This window comes from Eptesicus fuscus, chromosome 10 (genome assembly GCF_027574615.1).
Source record: "Eptesicus fuscus isolate TK198812 chromosome 10, DD_ASM_mEF_20220401, whole genome shotgun sequence".
NCBI lineage: Eukaryota > Metazoa > Chordata > Mammalia > Chiroptera > Vespertilionidae > Eptesicus > Eptesicus fuscus.
The window spans coordinates 23,178,923-23,205,469 of NC_072482.1; the positions used below are offsets into that span (position 1 = coordinate 23,178,923).

At 35.0% G+C, this 26,547-nt stretch overlaps 1 protein-coding gene across 1 annotated transcript in view; it reads left to right on the forward strand.

Annotated features, from left to right (window-relative positions):
• The first annotated feature begins 298 nt into the window (after positions 1-298).
• Positions 299-26,547, forward strand: part of GFRAL (GDNF family receptor alpha like) — a 55,079-nt gene continuing 28,830 nt past the window's right edge. The window contains 6 exon segments of the mRNA XM_054722346.1: positions 299-320; positions 2,254-2,388; positions 5,031-5,189; positions 12,412-12,468; positions 13,285-13,615; positions 21,050-21,300. Of these exon segments, the coding sequence (XP_054578321.1) occupies positions 299-320; positions 2,254-2,388; positions 5,031-5,189; positions 12,412-12,468; positions 13,285-13,615; positions 21,050-21,300 (955 nt within the window).

Sequence of the window (26,547 nt, forward strand, 5' to 3'; positions counted from 1 at the left end):
TGTGAAGGGTATGTATCATTTCTTAGTATCTGGCTTGTGAGCTTTCTTGGAAGAATAATATCTGAGGTCAGTACACTCAAAACAAAATAATTGAATTTGGACATAATAAGGAAAGTTCACAGCTCAGAAAAGATCGGTGAGGAAATGGTGACCTAGGTAGATGATTTGTCTGAATCTGTAATGCTTTTAGGAAGCAAGAGCAAGGGCTGAAGGCTTATTCTGGACAGTTGCTGTGAAGAAGGTGGTTGGAGAAAGTACATCTGCCTTTCTTCCAGGTGAACAGCCCACGTCGTCCAGCATGATAGTCTTCCTTTTCCTGGGTAAGTGAATTATGCTCCGGTTTATCTGAATTCACAACACCAATTCGTTGGGCACTGAATGCTTTCCTATGTAACTTAACTCTTTATTAAGCTAGTAGGGGTTTATAATGTGAAGTATAAATTATAATTTTTTATTTTAGCATGGTTTATGACTTGTGCAAAAATTTCCATTTACTTTTGCTCATTTATAATTACAGAAGATACATAATGTGAGAATTACATTAATTACTTGGGTTGCTTCTGTTTTAGTGTATAGGATAATCCAGTTACTTTGAGTTATTTATTAGGACTTATGGAACTCACATATATACTAGAACCTTTTAGAAATAAAACCTTCCAGTATTTATTTACAGATTATAAGATGACAAAATTCAAATTATTGTCTATTTTTCTTTAAAATTAAATAAAAATGAAATTAATTTAAACCATACACTTCTCCTACTTTTAAGGTGTTTATATTTAAAAGGTATGAGTCACTTATAGAATAAAATAACACCAAAGCAAATGCTTAACCTTTCAGTCAGTTTCTGTGACCTAGAGATAAAGTATGGATATACCTCTCTTATATTGGGTAGTGTAGATCTATTGTAAGATGTTGGTGAGAAAATAATTCTACTTAAAGCAGAATTCATGAGCTCTATTTGACATATGTGTTATTGGAGAAGTTATATTTTCTTCAGCACTTAGTAGAATTTATAAAATGAATTTAGAATAAAAGGGATATTTATGATGATAGCTGAATATTAATAATCCACTCATTATACCAAAGCCAGTATATTTTCAGCTTATGCTACACTAATAAATTTTGATAAATAAAGACATAATTGTGGGAAAGAAAACAGAAAAGTCTATTGCAAATTATGTTAGGCACAAAAGGATAGTTAAACCAAGTCAAAGAAATTAAGGCAAGAAGGGAAAGCATTTTTAACATGTTTTTAGTTTTTCTTAGGTTTAAGTAATAGTTTTCAGTGTTCCAAAAATTTGCTTCTTGTATTTATTTCTAACAATAGTAATTTCTTATTTCTATTCTTTATTATAAAGAGAATCTAGGAGAGTTTAACTTTTGTAGATCAGGTAGCCATATAAAAAAACACAAAATATATTACAACCTCAGTATGGCCCCCATTGAAAAGGCAATGGTGGCCTCCTGTTTTCAACTTTTACTTCTAGATAACCTTGACACGAGGTTGCATGAAGGAGAGAAATAATTTCCAATACTCACAGGGTTAAAATAGTACTATTTGATAGTCTTAACCAGTATTTACCAAAGTTCATTCTTCAAAATGCTTGTTTAACATTATCTAAATAGGTCTTGTGGGAAAGTCCAAAGAAATGTGGGACATAGTGAATTATTAAAAGAGTATTTAATATCCTAGTGAGCCTTTTACATCTTTAAGAAGGTAAATATAATGTGTAACATTCTTCATCATATTAATTTTAAAATAGAACTTGTTTTTCACTGAATACTCCTGGGTTAAATACACAGTCACAAGTATCAAGAGAACTAGAAGAGAAGGGAGAGTTTCAATAACAAAATGACAACAAAATGCCCAATGATAAAAGTATACAAGATGAAGTCTTAAAACTATTAAAATTTGATGTTATAAAAATTATTAGGACATTTTAAATACCAATGTCAATGGAGTAATAGTCATAACAATAAATTATAAGTTGAGAAATAAATAGGCAGTAAGAAAGAGAGAGAGCAAATGCAGATTATTCATTGAAGAATCTTATATAGGAGAAATATAGACTAAAGCTAGAGGCGAGGTAAAGATCCATTCCAATCTTGAATGGTATCATCACATTTTATTTTCCATAATTATGCTCTTTATCATTAATGACTTAGATCTGAGGTAAATAAGTGCCATACCGCAATATCTCAAACTTGTTTTTGTGTTTTTTTTTGGTCCTGTGATTGTTGTGATTCAAGCTATGGGGCTGTGCTCAGAAAATGAATCCACTTCCCAAACCATTGACTGCACATATTTGAGAGACCAATGCCTAAGTGATGTGAATGGATGTAAACATGCCTGGAGAATAATGGAAGATGCCTGCAGTGTTTCAGGTAAAACAAATTGTTTGAAATACATTCAAATGATTTTCTTTTACTGAGATAAGACTAGGATTTGATATTTTCTTTCACTATCTGGTGAGCTAAGTTAGTTTTGCTCTAAATACTTTACTCAAATGTGGTATTCAAGTGATTCGCCTACAATTGCTTATTAGTGAATTATAATTATAAAATGATATTCTTAAATTACTCAAGGGCCCTAAATGTATTGGCACCAGGGGCAGCATTATGCAATATTTCAGCCTATCTTTTTTTACTTATCTCATTATGTATAATGTCACAATTATATGTATGCTTCTCAGAAGCGTAACAACAAATTTTCAAATCAAATTTTTTCTGCTTACATGTTAATATATCAATGACAAAATAGGGAAATAATAATGTTTGTGAAGATCAAAGGCATTATCATTTATTTGTAAGTGTATAACATGCATTCTATATTCTCACAACATATACACTATTTTGCATTCCAACTATACCAATAGCATGTTAAAGTATATTATTATTTATAACTTGTTCTACATACCAAATATTTGAGGAGAGGCCCAAAGGGTAGAGAATGTAAAGATTAGAGGATCACTGTTACTTATTTAAAACAAAAACAGAAAAGCACGTTCTAAATATATCAAGTAGCTGAATAAATATTGAGTGAGACATTATAGGAAGACTCAATTTTTAGATAATCTGGTTATGTCGTAGGACATTGCCCTAATAGTATTATGACAAAACTTTTCAAAATATCATATTCTAACATAATGATAATTGTATCATCCTGTATAGTGAATATGTAATACAATAAAACCTGATCAGCTTTCTGGAATATTCAATAAAAGAAATCCGAAAGGGAAAATAAAAATACACTGAGTGGCCTGATTATGATGATCTCTGAATGCATAATAATCTGGCCACTCAGAGTGTGTGTGTGTGTGTGTGTGTGTGTGTGTGTGTGCGCGTGTGTGTGTGTGTATGAGTGGCCCGGTGCATGAATTCGTGCATGGGTGGGGCCCGGCCAGCCTGGCCAGGGGGAGGGGACATGGGTGGTTGGCCAGCCTGCCTGCTGGTCGAACTCCTGGTCAAGGGGACAATTTGCATATTATCCTTTTATTATATAGGATATACACTGAGTGGCCAGATTATTATGTGTTCAGAGATCATAATAATCTGGCCACTCAGTATATATTCTCCCTGAATCACTTTACCAATATTTCTCCATCCATTTCAGAAAGAGTAAATTCTGTACAGCTCATAACTCTTGCCTTCTACCTGCTTCTTCTACCTCCCAAAAGATGTCAGGTGGAGTGTGCTGGGTTAAGAGGCAGCGACCTGTAGTCCTGACAATGTCAAAGTGTTCAGTTCCCAACAGCAGAGCTGCAGGAATTACACAGCGTGCAGCAGAAGAGAGAGAAATTTGCTTCTCTTCCCTGCACTTGAAGGGAGGTCATGGGCTGTTCATACTCCAAAGAAAGATATAGCTCTCTAATCCAAACATTCTTATTACTGTTTAGGAAAAGGTTTTCAAAGGCATAATTTGCTCAAAGTGACACAATATTTTTAAGTGAGAATAGAGGATAATGACAAAAAACCATCTGTTATTTGTTTTGATGATGAAGCTCCTTGTTACATTTTATATGGCAATTTAAAATATCACATTCAGTGTGGTGTTTATTTCAGTGTACAAATAGCAGCAAATTGCAATGTTTGCATAATTATCCCATGCATGAAGCTGAAATAGAAATATTCTCAAATCCACAAATAAAATGATATCAAGTAGTTTTATTCAGAAAGATGAAAAAAAAGAGAGAAAATTGTTGGGTATATTAATATGGCTTTTTAAATGAAAGCAGAAAATGAATTATTGGTAATTATGAAAGACTTGTTATTTAATAATATTTATTGAGTGCTTTCTGAGTGTCAGGACCACTTCATTTTCCATGATAACTTTAGAGCCACCTACACATCTCTTGTTATAATCTTAGAATGATATAAAATAAAATTGCAGATTAATACTAATTAGCTCCTGAAATAGCTAAACTGACAAAAGAGCATTCTGGTCACCTCATAACAAGGGCAGTTGTGATTATGATTGGAGCAAAAATTGGCATTCTAAGTGGAGCAATGCTATTTAAAAATGTGGAAAATTTTAATTTACTTTAGGGATTAATATTTTGGGAAACAACAGTTATATATGTAGTGCTTGTATGCCTCTCTATACATGATTTGTTAAGTATCTCTTCAATATATATAGCTTAAAAGTAACTTATGAACATTATATAGCAAACTCAGAAAATCTTAATATAATAATGAATTATTCAGCCCTGGACTGGTGGCTCAGTTTGTTGGAGTATTGTTCCATGCACCAAAGGATTTCAAGTTCGATTCCTAATTAGAGCACATACCTGGGTTATGGGTTTGATACCCCATCAGAGTATATATGGAAAGCAACTTATCAATGTCTCTCTCTCTCTCTCTCCTTCCTCTCTAAAATCAATAAAACATATCCGTGGGTGAGGACTATATACAATAATAATAATAATAATAATAATAATAATAATAAATTATTCAGATTAATGTTAAAAGCACTTTGGATAAAATTATATTCAAATTAATATCTGGAGTGCTATATGTTTGACTGTGAAATCCAGGTGATCCCTGCAGGATGAAGAATTCATCAAGCTGTATCCTGGGCATCCAATCCTTAGTGGAAACCAGTTTCCAATTTAAAGATTGTCTCTGTACTGATGACTTCTATTGCACTGTTAACAAATTGCTTGGGAAAAAATGCATCAATGAATCAGGTAATATATTGTTATATGGAATATTTAAAGTCATGAAAAAGAAAAGTACAATTTTAAAATTAATTGCATCTAATAAATTTTATGAACTTTTAAATAATTTGATTGTCTTCAAGCAACTTAAGATTCTGTGAGTTGTACATCTCAATATCTGCATAAAATATTTCTGTAATTACACTAAAGTACTCACCTCTTCTTTCACAAGCAACCTTCTCCCACCCTATAAACAATAGGCTTTCCTCTCCTCTATCTTGAATGGTCCCACTGTCCAACTCCTCTAATCATGCATGGTGACCTTATTCAACACTTTTCTTATCTATGATTATGCCTTTTCCAGAATTTCATATGAAGGGAATTATATAACATGGAACCTTTTCAGCCCGATTTCTTCTACTTAACATAATTCATTTGCAATTCATCATTGTTTCATGTATAAGTTTGTTCCCTTTTTTGAGGAGTAGTATTCCAATCTATGTTAGACCACAGATTGGTTCACTATTAAGAGTCACTTGCATTTTTAGGAATATAAATAAAGCTGCTATACATATTCACAGATAAGATTTGTACAAATATAAGTTTTTATTTCTCTTGGGTAAGAAATTGTTGGGTCATATGATAAAGTTTATTTTTAACTTTTATAAAAAGCTTCCAAACATTTCAAATTTGGTTTAACCATCAGTATATAAAAATTCTAGTTGCTCCACATTCTCAGAGCATTTCACTTTTTCCCATCTCAATACATATTTAGTGGTGCCAAACTATGGTTTTGATTTGCATTTAAAAAATAATAATATTGAGTATATTTTCAAGTGCTTGTATGCCTCTCTATATATGATTTGTAATTATCTCTTCAAAATTTTGCCCATTAAAATTTTATTATGCTTAAAGCATATATATATATATATATATATATATATATATATTCCCCCTAAACAGATATATAGTATATCTATGGAATTAAATTTTCAAGAGAAAGTAGAGTATTAATTAAGAAAAACTCTAAAAAGGCTTAAGGGGGAAATAATGAAAAAGTTTGAGAAACACTTTAGTATAGGTACCAATCATTGTCAAAATATAATGAAAAGACAAAAGTATATAATGAGGACAAATATTTTTAAAATGCCCATTATTTGGTTACACAAACTAGTGTTTGATATCTCAATTTTTAACAGTTTAAGATTATTTGTCATAGCACTCTGGAAATAACTTTAATGACTTTTGAAAGACTGTAGATAATGAAATATTTATTAAGGATATGTGTATATTCCTTTTAGAAAACATTAAAATGTCATAGGCTAATTATTTTTTTCACTTTTACTTTATTCATAGAAGACTCAGCAATATCCTCAGATTTGGCATCACAATTAAATATCACAAAATGGTTCCATCAGAAAGATACATCGCTAATGGTTGAAAAAATGAGTGACTGTGACATAGCAGCAAAAATCTGCCAGGAATCTGAACATTGCACTTTTTTGTACGAGAATTTTAAGAAAATCTGTGGGAGGGAATCAGAACAATGTAAGACCCTTGATGGAAGCCACCTGTGTGCAGCATTAACAGAAAGCCTGAAAGAAACAATCTTATGGACTTGTCAGTGTAATGACCCTTCAAAAGTAGAGTGCATTGCAATTTGGAAGAGTTTGTTTGAAGACAATTGTGTGCAGGATGTTCAAATGAATCAAGTTCCAGCCTTCAGTGAAGACGATGAAAATGGATTCAGCCAGGGCATTGTTTCCGGTTGGTATTTAAAAGGATTTAGGAACATTAAGTATAATCACAAATATGAGTTAACTAAAGAATATTTAATTTCTGATTCCAGCTCTGTCGTTTCTGCCTGTGTTTCTCCTAGGAAATTAAAATTTAAAAACTTTATACTATGACTATGTCCGAAGTGATTATGAACAAAGAGGCAAATGCTAAAAGGTTTTAGCAAAAGGTTAAGCCATTCATTTATTGAACAAATACTTATGAACTAGTATGTGCTAGTCCCTGTGCAACAGGATTAAAAAAAAACCAACAACTCTATATCCTTCATAGGAGATTATTGGTTTTTTAGGGAATTTAAAAACTTAAAGCAATAGATCATCGTGGAAAGTGATGATGATTTATTTATTTAATAGATATTTGTTTTGAGTGCTTACCTTGCCCTAGGCCATATTCTAAGATGGGATACAGCAGCAAACAAAACAAAAATCCCTAGAATCAGACTCTGATAGAGGTTTGCACACAGATAATGGGCTTCCAGCTCAGTAACAAAAGCAATAATGAAGAGAGGAAAACAGGATTAGGTAGAGGAAGAAGTTGAAATGCAACACAATGGCCATAGCAAATTTAGTTGATTCCACAAGAAGCTTGGGCTGGGAATAGTTTTTCAGAGATATCATACCCATTGAGGCAAGCGAGCTTCCTCATCCCTGATCCTTGAACAGATCAAATGGATTAGTCCTGAGATATGAGCTGTAATCTGAGTAAGTCTGTAACTTTGGGTGTGGCAACTTTCTTTAGATTAGAGCAATGCCAGGAAAAGCACTAGTGTGACCCAGCACCCAAAATACTCCCAGCAGCTGGGGAAACTTGTACATGGATCATCAAAGAGGAGATCTAAGTAGTGATCCACAGCATTCAGTATGGGAACAAAGAGGAAATTAACAAGATAAATGACTTTAAGATATATAACAAGATAAATGACTTTAAGATATATAAAGTCATTTATCTTGTTAATTTCCTTTTTGTTCCCATACTGAATGCTGTGGATCACTACTTTATTTTTTATTGATTTCAGAGAGGAAGGGAGAGGGAGAGAGAGATAGAAACATCAATGATGAGAGAGAATCATTGATTAGCTGCTTCCTGCATGCCCCACACTGGGGATTGAGCCCGAAACCTGGGCATGTGCTCTGACCCCTGGAATCGAACTGTGACCTCCTTGTTCATTGGTTGATGCTCAACCGCTGAGCCATCCCAGCCAGGCTTGAGATATATATTTCAAACACTGTAAGTGTTAAAGAGAAAACAAATAGAGGTAGAAGAAATAAATTGGTCTAAGTGGTTTGTAATTTTTATAGAATGGCCAGAAAGTTGTTGTGAAAAAACAAATGTTTGAGTAAAGATTGCAAGTGGCAAGGGAATGAGTCTTGTGGATATCTTGGGAAAGAGCATTTAAGGCAGAAGAAGCAGCTAGTTAAAAGTCCTGAGCTGGGAATATTGTAACAGTGGGAAATAGTAACCCACCCCACCATTCTTTTGACATTGTTTCTGTAAATGCTGACTCTGTCAAATATGTAGCTTGTAGAGAAACAGCATGTTTGTATAAAAATCCTAGGAACTAACCTCGGAAGATATAGACTGTGACCTTTAGTCATCCTAGTTCCAGGAGATTTACTGACCTTTAACCATAGAACCAAGATGACAAAGACCGGGATGATGCACACCAGACCATCACTTGAAAGGTTTTGAGGTCCTTATCAGAATGGACTGTGATGGCCTTTACATAGAGAACTTTTTGTTTAGTTCTTTGTTCTGCTTTACCTCTCCCTCCTTATAAAAACCTTTGCCTACACTGAGATGTTGAGATGGGCTTTGGATAAGAGTTGCTCATCTTCTTGAGATGCCAGAACTTGAATAAACCTCTTTCCTTTTTAACCAACACCTGTCTCACAAATTTGGCTTTCGTGGTGTCAGGAAGTTGAACCTTAGTTTCATTATGCCTGGAGGTTTGAAGAAAAGCAAAGAGGACATGAGCTAGAGCTGAGAGAGCAAGTGCAAAATGTGTAGGAGATGAGATCTGATATAAAAACAGGGGTCAAGATCAGGAAGGGCATTGTAGGTCATTTCAAAATGGTTGGCTCTACATTGAGTGATATAAGAAACCACTGAAGGATTTTGATCAGGGGAGTGATAGGATCTGATTTATATCTTTAGCATGTTAATCCTCTTTTTTTATGTTGACAACTCACTGAAGAGAAGGAAAGGCCCTAGTGGGAAGACCAGGTAGAAGCTTTTATAATGATCCAGAAAAAAAAAAAAAATAGGATGATGGATTCACATAGGAACTTGTCAGATTCTGGATATATTTTGATAGTTGTGGGTCATATGGGAATGCAAGGGGAAAATAGGGGATTTGGCCCCAAAGTTTTTGTGCTGAGTAATTAGGAAGACATGATCACCGTTATTTTATTTTTTTTTTTTTAACTACAGGAAAATGAGTCTTTAGTGGGGGGCAGAGGAAAGGTGAGAAGTGAGTTTTGGATGTGTTAAGTGTGAAATGTTTATTAGATATTCAAGTGAAGATATGAATAGGCAGTTGATATCTAAATTCTATGCATGGCATAAAAAGTGAGATCTATTCAGTACATAAAAATTGGAGTGTCATTTACTTACAGATAATAAGACCATAGGACTAGAGGTGGTCAATTGAAAAAAATGCATGGTGTCTTAAACCAGAGTGAGAGCAGTGTGAGAAGATATCTGATTCTGGATATATTTTGCTGTTAGTGGATCAATAAGAAGAAACTGTGTATTTTTTATGTATATGATCTTATAACTGATTTAAATCTGGCTGTTGCATGATTCTCTTTATTTCCATGACATATTGCCCTTCAGCTCCTCTGCAGTAATTAAGCTAGAGTTTAAAATGTCCTCTGGGGAAAATGTGTATGTGTCATATGAAATTATAATTTAATGTACAGATAATTTACATAATACATTCCTCATAGCATAATATTGTGTACATCCAAGATAGATTTATTTTCCCATGCTAAAATAACTGTTCTGCTGTATTTGTAATAATTATATATATAGTGAATATGTTACTCTGCTAGGGTTGCCATAACAAAATACCATCAGCTGGTGACTTAAATAACAAAAAATTATTTTCTCAACGTTTTGAAGACTGAAAGTTCCTGATCAAGGTCCATCAGGGTTGGTTTCTGATGAGAGCTCTCTTGCCAACTTATAAATTTCCTGGTTTCTTGTTATGTCCTAATATAAAATCACATGTTGTGTGTGCATGGATGGGGAAAAGGGAATACGGTCTCTAATGTTCCTTCTTAACAGAACACTAATCTTCAGATTAGCTTACCATGCTTGTGACCTCATTTAACCTTAATTACTTCCTTAGCGATATCATCTCCAAAGACAGCCACACTAGGTGTTAGGACTTCAACACATGACATTTGGAGGGCCACATACACTCAGTCAGTAAGTTCAATATTTATTTAGGTTTCAATGATAGTTTCCTGAGTCTGTTTTAGTCAGTGGCAATCAATTCCAAAGCAGAGGTATTAATCTATAATAGAAGGATTTGCCTAGGCTTTTGTGTCTTTAGAAAAGCTCTATGACTCTCTGAGGTTTGCTTATTGGGATTTATTCAATACTAGCGTTCCCGTTGCAGGAAAAATCCTGCAATAGGATTTCCTGCTGCACTCTACCCCGCCTCCGCTCTGCCCTTGTCACCCGCCCCGCCTTCTCCACCAGCCCGCCTGCTTTTCCCTTCACCCCCGGCCCTGACTTTGCTCCTCCCTTCTCCTCCCCCCCACCCCGGCTTGTTTGCTTCTTTGAAGCTTTGCTCCCTTCTGCAGCTCTTGGCTTCTTTCTATGCTGTCTTGATATGCAAATTAGCCGCCATCTTTGTTGGGGGTAATTTGCATACTCGTCCTGATTGGTTGGTGGGCGTGGCTTGGCTAGTGGGCGTGGCTTAGGTGTAGTGAAGGTGCGGTCAATTTGCATATTTGTCTATTATTAGATTAGATGGGATGCTATCAGAGAAGAAGAAACATTCCAGGCTTCTTTGGAGACATAGGAGAGTGGAGTCCTGAAGAGATTAAGTCTCAGCTCAGTGGTCCTCGAGCTGCAATTTAATCAGTAGAAAAATGAAAAACTGTATAGTGAGAATAGACAGAATAAAACAAGGAATCTGGAAAGGCTGTGACACATGGGGGTAAAAATAATTTTCTCGTGACTATACCATCATGTATGTGTAATAGATGGGCAGGCAGAAAGTTTGGACAGACAGCTCAAGTAGGGACAAACAGCATTATGAAATGACATTTATGCCATAACAGAAGTCAATATATCAGCAACCAATGGGAAAATTGAATTTTTATCTATAATAATCTATAATAATGAAAGCATAATATGCTAATTAGACCAGACAGCCTAATGACCTTCCAGACATCATTCTGGATGTCCTTCTGGCCGAAGGGGCGGTGCCGGGGGCTGAGGCAGAGGTGGTTAGGGGTGATCAGGCAGGCAAGCAGAGTGTTTAGGGGCAATCAGGCAGGCTTGCAGAGTGGTTAGGGGTGATGAGGCTGGCAGGCAGAGTGGTTAAGGGCAATGAGGCAGGCAGGCAGAGTGGTTAGGGGCTATAAGGCAGGCAAGTAGGCGAGCAGTTAGGAGCCAGCGGTCCCAGATTATGAGAGGGATATCCGACTGCAGGTTTAGGCCTGATCCCACAGGGCAGTCAGACATCCCCCGAGGGGTCCTGGATTGTGAGAGGGTGCTGGCCGGGCTGAGGGACCTCCCCCACATGGACGAATTTCATGCACTGGGCCTCTAGTTTTATATAAAAATCAAATCATACTATTTCCCTGTCACTTTGTTTTTTGTCATTGTGTGTATATCTTTTCTGTTTATATATCTGTGTTTCCTGCCAGGCTGGGGAGGCTCTGGGACAGGGATTGCAGATGTGTATCTTTGATGTGGCACCTGATACATAGTAGGAACCCAACCAATGCTTCTTGAAGATTTTAGAGTTAAAGCCTACTCAGTTTACTTCCATCCATAAGATCCTCCGATTCTATAATTTTAATTCCTAAGAACTCTATGAAAGTAAAATAATGAGAGGTGGAAATAGTCTTCAAATTGCATTTCAATCTAATTAAGACCCTACTGGGAAGTGTTTTTTTGTTCAGACAATATTCCCTCTGTTTTTTCTCCCCAGACAGATTCTTTGTTTACTTCAGTGCACATGGCCTAGTCGTTAGCATTTGTTTAAACCTTCAAGTAACTGAATCCTCACAGCAGGGCTGTTTAACTCACTTGAATGATATTTCTGGGGTTTATTTTTCTTCATCTGTTCCTTGCTAATTTTGAGTATTAAGGGTTAAGCAAGTGTTACATGAGCTTGCATGTATTTTTGTTTAATTACTCATAAATGTAGCCCACATTTTCCTATTAAATTTAGAAAATTATTCACTAATGAAAGTCTTTGTTTTCCTTCTAGATAACATGAAAGAGGGTAATAAATTCAAGTAGAATCTAACCACTCTTTCCTATCATGGTAATGTTTATAATTTGTAATTTTGATTAGCATTCTAAAACCTGGATAATATAATTTAAAATGTAGTTACAAAGATCCTTTAAAATATTTCAACACAAGATAAATTGTGCTGCTCTTTGATAGTTTAAATATTATAAAATTCTCGAAATCATTGCATTTCTTACACTAATGTATCAAAGCAACTGATTTGCCTATTTATCATCTATTTCCGGTTGTGCTGAGGAATACTTTACAATTAAAACCAAAGACTAGATCTTGGTTAAATTTTATGGATATTTTTATCCCATACATGAAATTGTTTTAGGCCAACCATTTATGTGTATATGTTCGTTTGTGTTGGGGGCGAGGGTTCACATGGCCCTGTGTTTTCTAGAATGTGAGCATCTTTATATGTTGGAATAACTATGTGGAGTCTTCAGTCAAGATTTCCCTCCAGAATAAAAAGTGTGACAGAATAAGAATCATTTGAGCCGATGAACTCATCATAAACTATACTGCTCAAATGAAATTTCTGATTTATTGTTTACATTTGAGAAACTTGGACTCAAGGATTTTTCCTTCAGCTCAGTCTTGGCCCTACACACTCCTCATCTCTTATGGATCACAATACGTATCCAGTAGAGATGAAAGATGATTCAAATAGTCCACTACTCAGGTCTCAGTGAATTCATATTACCTCTATAAAGAAATTAAATGTTTGCTCAAAATAGAACATTGGTACAAAGTTGTATTTTGCTTCTAGACAGTGTTTTGGAGATTCTGTAAAGACAGCTTTATGTTTACATTTTCATGACCTGGGCATGTCATTGCTTTCAGGAATGAAAGGGATCCGGTCCTGTTTGGAAGTGGCAGAGATGTGTGTAGGGGACGCGGTCTGTAATGCACAGTTGGCCCTGTACCTTAAAGCTTGCTCAGCAAATGGAAATCTGTGTGATGTGAAACACTGCCAAGCAGCCATACGGTTCTTCTATCAAAATATGCCTTTTAATATTGCCCAGATGTTGGCTTTCTGTGACTGTGCTCCATCTGATATACCTTGTCAGCAGTCCAAAGAAGCTCTTCACAGCAAGCCATGTGCAGTGAACATAGTTCCACCCCCTACTTGCCTCAATGTAATTCGCAGCTGCCGAAATGATGAATTATGCAGGTGAGTAAAAACACGCATACCTTACTTTCTTATTTCGGCACCTTATTTGTTACAGTCCAGTCCTAACACTTGATCTCATTACATTAGCTAGAGTTCCCACCATTACCCAACATGATGTAAACAAAGCCAGACAATTCATATTTTTGAATCTGTGGTACATGTGTAGTATCTTCTTTGAAATTCAAATGTGGAACATGTTTGGAATAAAAAAAAATCAATTTAAGTCAGGTTTTGATCACCATGAAATAGCATTATTGAAATTATATATTCAAATTAGACTAATGGATAATGAACCTATCTTGTATGTCAGTTTTTAATTTTCTTTTTGGCATAATCATATAGGGCTGTTAAATGTCATATAATTTTGACAAGCTTACTCATCAAACTTCAAAATAAATCCTTTCGGTCTTTGTCTGAAAATCAGAAAGGAGAAGTAGCTTGACTCCAGTTTGGATATCCCCAGCACAATTTTGGATATCCATGCCACAATGTCAGAAACACCTATTCTCTTCCCAACTTTATACCTTTGAGTCTGAAGGGGATAATGTTAGTCATTTATTTGTCTATTCAAACAAGTCGTGTCAAGCACCTTGGCATCAGTGTACAAGAGACAAAAATGCCTGCCCTGTGGAGCTTATATTCTAGTGGGGGATACAGACAATGCATAAGAAAAATGTATATTATATTGTACTGTGTTGTAAGATAATGAGTGCTCTGGATATTAACAACAACAGCAGCACAACAAAATTAAGAGGGGTTGTATATGGCTGGAAAGAGTAGTAATGTAAATGGGGTGGTCCCAGGAGAGAGCATTTACCAGAGAAAAAGTGAGGGAGGTAATGAGCCTCCATCAGTAAATATCTGAAAGAAGAGATACTAAACAGACCAGCCAGTGCTGAGAAAGAAATGTGTGTGGCCTGTTACAAAGGTAATGAGGGCAGAGAGTGCAGGGGGAGAGCAATGGAGAAGTGGTTAGAGCTTGAACTGCAGGGGGAGTGGGGCCAGATCACACAGGGACTTGAGGGCCACCATCAACTTGGATTTTTACTCCAAGTCAAATGGAGAAGTACTGGAGGATTTTGAGTGGAGGTATGAATGATCTGGCTCACTTGTTAAAACTTCAACTCTTGCTGTTAGTTGAGACTAGGTTATACTTTTACAGATAACTGCTCCTGGGAACCATAACTCTAATCCAACACCGTGACTATTTTCCTTACTATGGTCATTAACATATTTCCTTGTATATTCAAGATGAATTTATCTTTTGTGTGGTAAAGAATCAGAAGTCAAATTGGCCTCTTTGGACAAAAGGAAGAAGATGGAGGGAAATATGAAAATACTAAGTAAATTTGATGGGTCAAAACAAATAGTTTGCAACAACCAGCACTAAATTATATAATTTTTGAATTCTACTTTTGCTTCTCTTTTGAGTAAGACTTTATATTAATTTGTTTGGCTGGGGCATTTATCAGGGGCTATTATATTTAATTTTATTCAAATGGATAAAACTTCATATATAGCAAATTCATTTAAATGTCAAGATAAATATTTAGTATGGAGGATTAGCTCAGCATATGATAGCTCAGAGCAAGATCTAGCCCATTTGTCACCTTGCTTCAACCACTGGCAAATGAACTAAAAGATTTAATGATAACTTTCTCAAGGGCTTGGTTCTTGGTAAACTGTGTTCTTTTGGCCTTGTCAAACGATAACTGTCAACCATCTTAACTCCTTTTCTCTCAGTCATTCTAACTTGAAAAGTAGCTCCAGATCTTGTAAACATTTGTCAAAAAAGACAACTGCTTCCCTATAATACACATTCGGTAAGATAAAGGGTAAAGATCTACACAGAATGCTAGGACATTCACATATTTTTTGCTTCAACTTGTATAGAATGCCAAAGTTCTTCAGAAAATTTTATTTAAGGATTTTGTCATGTAATTGTTTTATCAGTTATTTTAAGGTATATTAATAACTTCTCTTGGGTTAAAAATAATATTACTGATAAAAATATTTTATAATGCAATTTAGATTTTTCAAATTCATTTATATCTCCCAAGTTCTTTTTTAGTAACATATTATATTTTATTGATTCTAAGACATAATTTTTTATACATTTTAATATCCCTAACATTTTGGGATGAGTCTTTAGCTCAATGACCAGAAATCATTTATTAAGTTATAACAATAATTTAATTGCCAACAAGTGATTTCAGTTATAATAAAGCAATGATATCTCCTCCATTCAATGAAATATGTTTAAAATGTTTGATTATACTATTTTCTCATATTTTACAAATAGGATATTACCATCTACCTATCAATTATCTATCATCCATGTACACTAAAAATGAAACCTAACAACATTTTAAGCAACCAGGGGATATGTTATTATTATCATTTTTTAATCAATCCCTATAAGAATACCAGATGTCTGCATGGATGGACACCCAGTTTTACCTGATACCACTGCAAGGACTCTAGATATGCTACCTCATTATCCTAAAATACTTGCATTCAACCTTCAAAGAATGACATATCTAAGCTTCCCTATCAAATTAAATATTTTAATGGCAAGTAATTTTTTGTTAAATTTCCTCCACAAGGAATCCCGGGTTTCACCACCTCTCCAAAGTGCTTGGTTCAGGGTCCAGGACACAAAAGACACTCAAAATTCATATGTTTTCCTCTATTTTTTAATATCTTACACTTTATTTTTATAATTTATTTATATACATATACATATCTCCTCTTACATAATTTCTATCTTTCATAGATTAGTTTAGAGTAAGGCTGTGTGTTATCAATTTCTTTTCACCATGTGCAAATAATCCCTTAATGAATACTTTATAGAAGTGATGGAAATATTATACAATATTAGTAGTCAAGGTGAAAAGACAAATTTTGTCATTTTCTCAAGCAAATTTTGCCTTAGAGAGATTTCCAGCAATTATATTAAATTTTTGTTAATGTAATTCAGATGGGAAAAAAATCTCCCAGAGAAAAACTATTTCTTCAGTGTAGATATTAAGCCTTTTATCACTTCCTTCATTGGCTGAAGAGGCTGTATATGGGGCAAAGGAGAGCACTTGGGTTTGAAAATAATACTTCTGTTCCTGTTCCAAATTCTTCAATACATAATAGATTTGAAACTCCTTTATTTATTTAAATGAGCCAAAGTAGTCAATATAAAGACTATTTTTCAATTAATTTTGCCCAACACAAATATATACTGAAAGTTGAGATTATGTTTTGTCAATTATAAACATTTAGGAACATACAGAAAATTATAATGCATTATAGATTTGTACTTATGAACTCAATAAAATAGTAGGGGAAAAGGAATTTGCTTAGAAAAAATCTAACAACTTTAAAAATTTTTTTTTAAATATATTTTTATTGATTTCAGAGAGGAAGGGAGAGGAAGAGAGAGAGAGATAGAAACATCAATGATGAGAGAGAATCATTGATTGGCTGCCTCCTGCACGCCCCTACTGGGGATTGAGTGCACAACCTGGGCATGTGCCCTTGGCTGGAATCAAACCCAGGACCCTTCAGTCCACAGGCTGACTCTCTATCCACTGAGCCAAACCAGCGAGGGCTCTAACAACTTAAAAAAAAATTGATAGTATTACAGATGTCCCCCATTCCTCCCACCCTTACCCTCCTCCACCCAGTCCCTGCCCCACTCCAGGTATTCACCACACTACTGTCTGTGTGCATGGGCTATGCATATATGTATATAAGTTCTTTGGTTAATCTCTTCCTGTCCCTACCATGCCCCTCTCCTCTGAGATCTGTCGGTCTGTTCCATCCATCCATATATCTGGCCCTATTTTGTTCGTCAGTTATTTTGTTCATTAGATTCCACATCTAAGTGATATCATTGAGATCTGTCTCTCTCTGACTGGCTTATTTCCCTTAGAATAATAATCTCCAGGTCCCTCCACACTGTCCCAAAGGGTAAAAGATCCTTCTTTTTTATAGCTGCATAGTATTCCATTTTATAAATGTACCACAGTTTTTTTTATCCAATCATCTATAAGCATTTAGGCTATTTTCAGATCTTATCTATTGTAAATAGTGCTGCTATGAACATAGGGGTGAATATATTCTTTCTGATTGGTGTTTCAGGATTCCTAGCATATATTGCTAGAAGTGGGATCACTGGATCAAATGGCAGTTGCATTTTTTAGTTTTTTGAGGAAACTCCATTCTGTTTTCCACAGTGGCTGCAGCAGTGTGCATTCCTACCAGCAGTGTACTAGGCTTCCCTTTTCTTTACATAGTTGCCAGCAGTTGTTGTCTGTTGATTTACTAATAATAGGCATTTTGGCATGTGTAAAACTACTACTACCTCCCTGTAGTTTTAATTTGCATTTCTCTGATGATTAGTGACTTTTAGAGTATTTTTTCATATGTCTATTGGCCATCTGTATGTCCTCTTTAGAAAAGTTTTTATTCAGTGCCTTTGCTCAATTTTTTAATTGGATTGTTTGTCTTCCTTTTGCTGAGTTGTATAAGTTCTTTATATATTTTGGAAATTAACCCCTTATTAGATGTATCATTGGCAAATATGTTCTCCCATACAATGTGTTCCCTTTTCATTTTGATGATGGTTTCTTTTGCTGTGTAGAAACTGTTGTCTGTTTTTAACTTTTTAGTTTGATGTAGTCCCACTTGTTTATATTTTCCTTTGTTTCTCTTGTCCTAGGAGATATATCAGTGAAAATTCTGCTACATGAGATGTCTGAGATTTTGCTGCTTGTTTTCTTCCAGGGTTTTTAGTATTCTGTGACATGACCTACATTTAGGTATTTTTTTTCCCATTTTGAGTTTATTCTTGTGTATGGTGTACATTGATGTTCTAGTTTCATTATTTTCATGTACCTGTCCAGTTTTTTCCAGAATCATTTATTGAAGGGACTGTCTTTACTCGATTGTATGCTCTTGCCTCCTTTGTCAAACATTAATTGACTGTTATGGTGTGAGTTGATTTATGGGGTCTCTGTTTTGTTCCATTGCCTGTTCTTTTGCCAGAACCAGATTGTTTTGATTACAATGGCTTTATAGTATAGTTTGATATCGAGTATTGTAATCCCTCTTTTTTTTTTCTTTCTCAAGATTCCTGAACTATTTGTGGTCTTTTCTGATTCCATATGGATTTTTGGAATATTTGTTCAAGATCTGTGAAATATGCCATTTGTTGGTATTTTAATAGGGATTGTGTAGAATCTATAGATTGCTTTAGGTAGTATGAACATTTTAATGATGTTAATTCTTCCAATCCATGAACATAATATATGCTTCCACTTGTTTGTATTTTCCTTTTATTTCTTTTTTCAATGTCCTATAGTTTTTAGAGTATAGGTCCTTTGCCTCCTTGGTTAAGTTTATTCCTAGGTATCTTATTTTTTAGTTTTATAATTGTCTACTTTTTAAAAGTAAAACTTCACAATATGCACATTTATTTTAAGTGTCATAAAACATTTATAAAATTTGATTATATATTAGTCCACAAATTTACACAGACCACATTCTTTTACATTTTACAATGTAACTGGAAATCAATAGCAAAAATAACAAAATAATCAACTTCCACTCAAATTATTTTAATCACTTAATGGTTTGAACAATAAATAAAAATGGGAAATTGGAGAATATCAAGAAAATAAGGATAAATAAAACACTATACATTACAAAATTTCAAACTCGAAACAAAATATAATTTTTGTCATAAAATTTCTTTCAAGTGATTTAGGTAACGTGTACCAAAGTATTTTTATGATTTTAAATATTTAATTAAATATCCATTATTCATCATGTTTATAAAATGTTATAACTAATTTTATGAATGAATAACTGCTGTGATAGATAAATCATGCAACTTAAATAATGTTTAATTGATTTTAGAGAAAGAGAGAGAGGGACACGGATTTGTTGCTCCACCCATTCATCCACTCATTGGTTGCTTATTGTACGTACCATGACTGGGATTGAACCTACAACATTGGCATATGGGGCCAAGGCTCTAACCAACTGAGCTACCCACCCAGGGCTTCATGCAACTGAAACTTAGAAAATCACATATTTTTTAATGTCACCTAGATAACAAATTTATTCTCATTCAAATCATTAATGATAACACTATCAATACTTACATTTAATTTTTCAAAATATTTTTTATTGATTTCACAGAGGAAGGGAGAGGGAGAGAGAGATAGAAGCATCAATGATGAGAGAGAATCATTGATAGGCTGCCTCCTGCACGCACCCTACTGGGGATCGAGCCCGCAACCCAGGCATGTGCCCTTGACTGGAATCAAACCTGGGACCCTTCAGTCCACAGGCTGAAGCTCTATCCACTGAGCCAGACCAGCCAGGGCAATACTTACATTTAGATAACATCTTATGAATAACCCATAACTGCATTAAAGGAATATATTTGTTCTTCTGGCATCAAAATTATATACTCAATCTTTCTATTGTATTTCTTTGTGTATAAATTAATTTTGCCAAGTATTGAAAAGCTGATTTTTTTAAGGTGACTTAAAATATGAGATTATTGAAAATAATGTGGTTTATGGTTTTAGCAGAGTAGCACCATGTGGACAAATATGCTCATGACAAGTATGTATTCAGAGGGTTTTCATGCAGATTTAATGGTGACCTATTCAATAAAGGATAAAAAGTAATTTTAGGTGATAAATATTAAGTAGGAAGATTAATATCCTTGGTTCCACTGAGAGGAATATCCTGTTACTGTGAAAATTTCAAATATGAAATGATTGTACATTACTGAGATTTTTATTCACTGCTAGTACAGCATGAATACATGGTCAGGAAAGTTATGAATGGATGTGGTTCTAATGGATTATGTTGGCAATTAAATAAACTCATAAATTTTTGCTTTAAATTAGCTCTTGCAGCCAGAGAAGCTCAAAGCATTTTAAAAATTCTAATTGGCCTGCTTAGAAATGTTAAGAAAGAATATAGTACCTCCCATCCTGTGGGAAAACGGGCTGGAAAGGTCAAGAGCCTTATCTAAAATCACTTGGTGTGAAACAGTGGCCAACTGCTAGTCAACCAAAACCACATTCTGCTTCAAAAAACACTGCTAATAAATCTCCCATGGAGTTCAGACTGCAAATCATCAGCCATTGAAAGAAAATTAGTAATGAAGGAAAATTCATCCAGGGAATCGTAAACTTAGCCTCTGTCTTTCATCACACGAGGAAATTCACAAGGCTTCTCTACTTTTTCTTCCACATTCTCTATTGGGATATTTAAATGCACAAACGTAGTTTTCAGCTATGTGCTGGCATCTAGGAGGCATTGTGCTTTATGTCAGTCTTTCATTAGCTGAGGAAGCACCGCATGCTAATGTGAAAGAATATTATTCAGAGATGAAGTCCATTTCTTGACTCTTTATAGGAGGCGCTACAGGGCATTTCAGTCAAAATGCTGGCAGCCTGTGCCTAGAAAGTGCCATGAAGATGAGACTTGCATCAGTACCTTGGGCAAGCAGGACCTCACTTGCTCAGGAAGCGATGACTGCAAAGCAGCGTACATGGGCACCCTGGGGACGGTGCTTCAAGTGCCGTGCACCTGTAGGACCATTACACAAAGTGAAGAATCTTTGTGCAAGATTTTCCAGCATATGCTTCACAGAAGATCATGTTTCAGTAAGTTATACACATTCAGTACATTATATATAATATATATTTCTTGACCAGCACCAAGTAGTAATCCAGCACAGAAAATTGGTGCACAGAGATAACTTTGTCTGCTATTCTGTTTTCTTAAAATCTATTTTCTGATTATGTTTTGTGCATTTGGTATTTTCCTCATTTGTCTACATGTGTTATATGTTTTTAACTTATATGATTGGTCATTCTTAGATATCATTTATTGATTTCAATATTAACAGCATAAAATATTTATCCTACCAGATGGCTGAATGTATTAGGTATTTATTGTAAGTAACAAACCACCCCAAAACGTAGAGACTAGAAATAACCATATATGTACTCACAATTCTTCACACTGGGCTTGGCTCAGTTGGGTGGTTCTGATGATGATCTGGGGTCACTTGTATAGCTACGGTCATCTGGTGGCTCAACTGAGGCTGGGCAATGCAAGATGGCATTTTTATTGATTTCAGAAAGGAAGGGAGAGAGACAGAGAGAGATAGAAACATCAATGGTGAGAGAGAATCATTGATCAGCTGCCTCCTGCATGCTCCACACTGGAGATTGAGCTGCAACCGAGGCATGTGTCCTAAACAGGAATCACACCGTGACCTCCTGGTTCATAGGTCGACGCTCAACCACTGAGCCACGCCAGCCAGGCTCCCCTTGGTTTTAATATGTCTGTTGACCTAGCTGTAATGATGAGATGGAAAACATACTTTCTAAAGTTATTATTTTCTCAATTTTGGAAAGAAGAAAACTGAGATTTAGGAATTTAAATAATTTGCCCAGCATCTTAAAATAAGCAAGTGGTTGAGAGGGATTTGTCTATGAGTCTTATAGAAAGAACCTCAGGAAATGATCATATACTAATTCAAGTCCTCTCCACTGTCCATATTCAGGGTTAGTCCATGCAACCACCCAAATTTCAAAACATCCCCAGACCCCTAGGGCCCTAGTTGAAACCACCAAACCTGCAAACACCATTACTGGGAGGAAATAACAGATGTTACATGACAAACCAAACCTTTATATTTATGAAAAATATTTGAGAGATACAACCACATATGTATCTATATCTATACCTATACATTGACGTAGTTAACTATATACAGGTACACACACATTTTGAATTTTTCTATATTTCTTTACAGATACTAATGTGATTATAATTATGATTTGTTGTGTATTAGGTAATAGACATACAATTCTGTGTATGGTTTTGATTCCAACAGAGTCCTCTGTGGAATATCTACAATTTTTATAATTAGCACTAGGGACATATTTCAATTGAAACATGATATAAAGAGGAAGAATGCAGCATGGTATATGTTGAGTCTTAGTTTCTAAATAATCATGCTCTCTGATTAATATTAGGTGGCTAATTCTGTTGCAAGTAAATGTATTTATAATGAATGGCTCATAACATTATAGAAGGAAATAGCAAATAAAATAATTGAGACTGATAACATATAGTTACATTATCATGGTTATTTTTACTTGGTTTCTCCATATTAAATGATAGTCAGGAAAAAAAAAAAAAAAAGGTAGATTCTACAGGTTAGAGATAACTCTGTTCCTGGGCATAAGTTCCCTCAAAATGTCAGTCCCAGCAACCTAATTCTAGTTCTAAGCCTGGTTTCCTTCCATGTATTTTTAATTACTGTCATGTTTTACTTCCACGTGTTTAGCTACTCTAACCTGTACAGAGCAAAAATTATTTTTAGAGAAACAGTAGAAATAGAATTTAAAAATCCATAAACATTGAAGTAGTAGTAACAATGTAAAAAAAAATCTAAAACTACTTCACTTTCTTCACTCACTAAACTTTATGAGCTTTGCTCCTCAAACATTACCTACTAAAAGCAGGAATTTTAAGTGACAGGTTTATAGACTTAAAAGAACCTTACAGGCCTTCCGTCACAGTCTCCATAGTTGAATTAAGAGGAAAAGTTTCAAACAAAAATAAGAACCAAATTCTGAGGCCTGGCTAGTTCTAAACGTCTTTATCCCTGTCCCATATGCTTGGGACGTAGCAAAAGCACATGTTTGAATGAACTGGCTCTCTCACCATTGCCTCCTGATTTCTCACAGCACCCCAGCATGTTCCTGCATTATCTAAAAGATCTATCACTACAGCACGCTTCCAAAGCCCTCGAGCTTTGGCGCACTGTACTTGAAAGAGGCAGAAATGAGTAGAATTGAGAAGACAATTGGGGAAGAGTTTCTGTTTTGCACATTGGTTTGGCTTAAAGCATTGTTTTTCAAACTCACTTAACCTGAGACTACAGTACGCAATGAATTTTCCATTAGCTTTTAATATGCAATGTCTTCTGTGTGTGTGTTTTTAATTATTGTTTTTCTATTCCATTAATTATTTTCAATGTTGACTACTGCCCACTGAATGGATTTTATAACTCAGTAATGTGTTTCTCTCTGAAGTTTGAAGAACACTTGCTTGGAGCCTGAATTCAGCTGGAAACAATCTACATGAATGTGACCAAGTCCATCTTTTAATATTATAATTATAAAGTTTAGTGAGTGCTTAATTCTGGTCACATTTTCTTACTTAATCCTAATAATTTCATGAGCTAGAAGCTATGATTTCCTTCATTTCACACAGAAGATAAAGGAAGCTAAGAGATTCAATGTCTTGCTCAGGTTCTATGCCCCGAGTGCAGTAGACTCAGGATGCTGACTGGCAGCCCACCGTGTCCTCCTGTCTGTGAAACAGTAGACAGCAAGCTTGTGTCCCTTCAGTGTGCTACAAAGTCTTCTCAGGCAGAACCTCTGAGTTCTGGTCGCAGAATTAAGCTTTGCAAATGTGCCAGAGAGCCCACCTCCCCTGCAGGACCAGACTTAGGCAAGGAGCATCCTGAACAAAGTGTATGTATTCAGCCACCAACTTCCCCTTAACCACTAACCGCTGGATCCGCACAGACTGACTTTCTCCTGGTGTCCTGCAGCTCAGAGCAAAGCTGTGGCAGGTAGAGCTGACAGAAAGATGAAGGAAATGGAACAGAGACACATTGATTAGTACAGAGAGGACCACAGAGATAGAAAAGTTAAAGGATGACTATTGTGTTGCTCGGCTACTCTGAGGGATTCAGTCACTGACAGGAAGGTGCTCTTGTCACATTGCTTAAATTGCCTTTTTTCTTGCCAACTCTAAAAGAGATTTGGGAATATCCCTATTCTGCCCATAAAGATTCAGTTCCTTTTTTTTGAGGAATTATTTTTTAAAATAAAAATGAAAAGCGACTACATACTTATTCAATCCTACAGGGAATGGAAGGCATAGCAATACACGTATGATAGATATAAGCTGAGACTTAATTTAAAGGAGTACAGAAATAAAAATAAATCTTCCCCCTATTCCATTCTCTAGAAAGTCAACTTTCAGAAGCTTGATGTGCATTCTTTCAAACCCCCCCCCTTTTTTTTACTTTGAACCTTTTAAATACATATATAGCTTGACTACCTTGTATACATCCAAACGGGAGCCTTCCTCATCCTGACACACATACACACATATTTTTAATGTAATAATACAATACATTCTGCTTTAGAGCTCACTTCTTAACTTAAAAATATATGATAGACACATTTGCAAGTATGTACATATATGATGGCTTAATTCTTTGTAAAGTTTGCATAGTATTCTACAGTATTTGTGTGTATGTATGTACATACATACACACAAATACTGTAGAATACTATTTATTTAATTACTCTATGAATAGAATATGATTGTTTATCAATATTGGCATTGTTGTAATCTTATTGCACATTTTAGCTGCCATTTCAATAGAATAGATTTTGAACAGTGAGGTTACTAGATCACAGGATTTTTGCATTTTAAATTTTGTAGAAACTAGAAAAAAGTTTGTTTCAATTACATTCTTGGTAAAAAAAAAAGTATTGTTTTAATTTTCATTTTAATTATAAATGACACTGAGCATCTTTTGAGCGGTCTACTTTTTACTTAGTCAGATGCCTTACTTAAAATACCTTCTTCTTTTAGTACCAGTAATGTCACTTTTGTAGCCTACATCAGAAGTCTGTACTGATATATGTGACAGCTCACTAACCTGCATGTCTCTTACAATGATCCTGAATCCATGGTCCCTTACAGCAAAGTGATGACCTGGTACAGCCTTAGGCTCATATACTGACCCTGCATGTGTTTTCTGGGCTATGTAAAGGGGAAATATTTTTCACTGCTTCTTGAATAGCCAAGCATTCTTCCTCAATTAGATACTTACTGTTGACATTTAAAAAAATACTTTTACATGATTTACCAAAGAAAACATTTAGTATAAAATAACTATGAAGAATAATGGTATCTACCATTCACTTTAACATACAGAACATTGCCTTTATTTTTTAAGTGACCCTTCATTTTACATCTTTTTCTCCCCCCACTTCAGAGGTAATCTTCATACACTGAAACCCACACACATGATACATAAGTGATACACATATGCATGATATTGTCTAGGGTAGTGGTTCTCAACCACTACTGAAGAATCACTGAGAGAATAAAATCTCTGATGTTCAATAAGCTAATACAATTATATCATAGAGAGGCAGGACCTAGGCATCAGCAGGGCCAATTTCATGGCCATGTGGCCAGTGTAGTCACACCGGTACTCAGAACGGCCTGAACTTGGGGCTTCATATTCTGCAGTCATCATCTTTGAATTCTTAATGATTTTATCTTTACATTTGTGGGTTGTAAATGAAGTCCAGTGAGGCATATGTGAGGAACCTGGACCCTTAGCTCATATGCATTCCTGCCTCTTGCCACTTTGCTGGGACAGGCAGGTTTTCAGCTGCCTACCCCACGTTTTGGTACCTGGGCCCCATTCAGGACCCTTCCATTCCCTTGCCCTTCACCTGCCACCAGACAGTTGCCTTTTTTTAAAAAAAATGATACTGAGTTTTATGATATATGGCCGTAATTTTTTATATCTTTTAATTGGTTTTCATTTTCTTAATAAAAATTACAATGATAATTTTCTTAAATAGCTTTGACTATAATTATTTGTAGATGTTAAATATTGTAATTGTTACTATAAATCATCATTTTAAGATTATATTTTAGACGCTTTGTAGTTGACCTCGATATATTTAATTGATTTTTATACATTATTTTATATACAGCAAGATTGTTAAATACTCTTAAAATTTAGCAATTTATTGAATTATTTTGTAGTTCCAACGTAGATAATCATATGT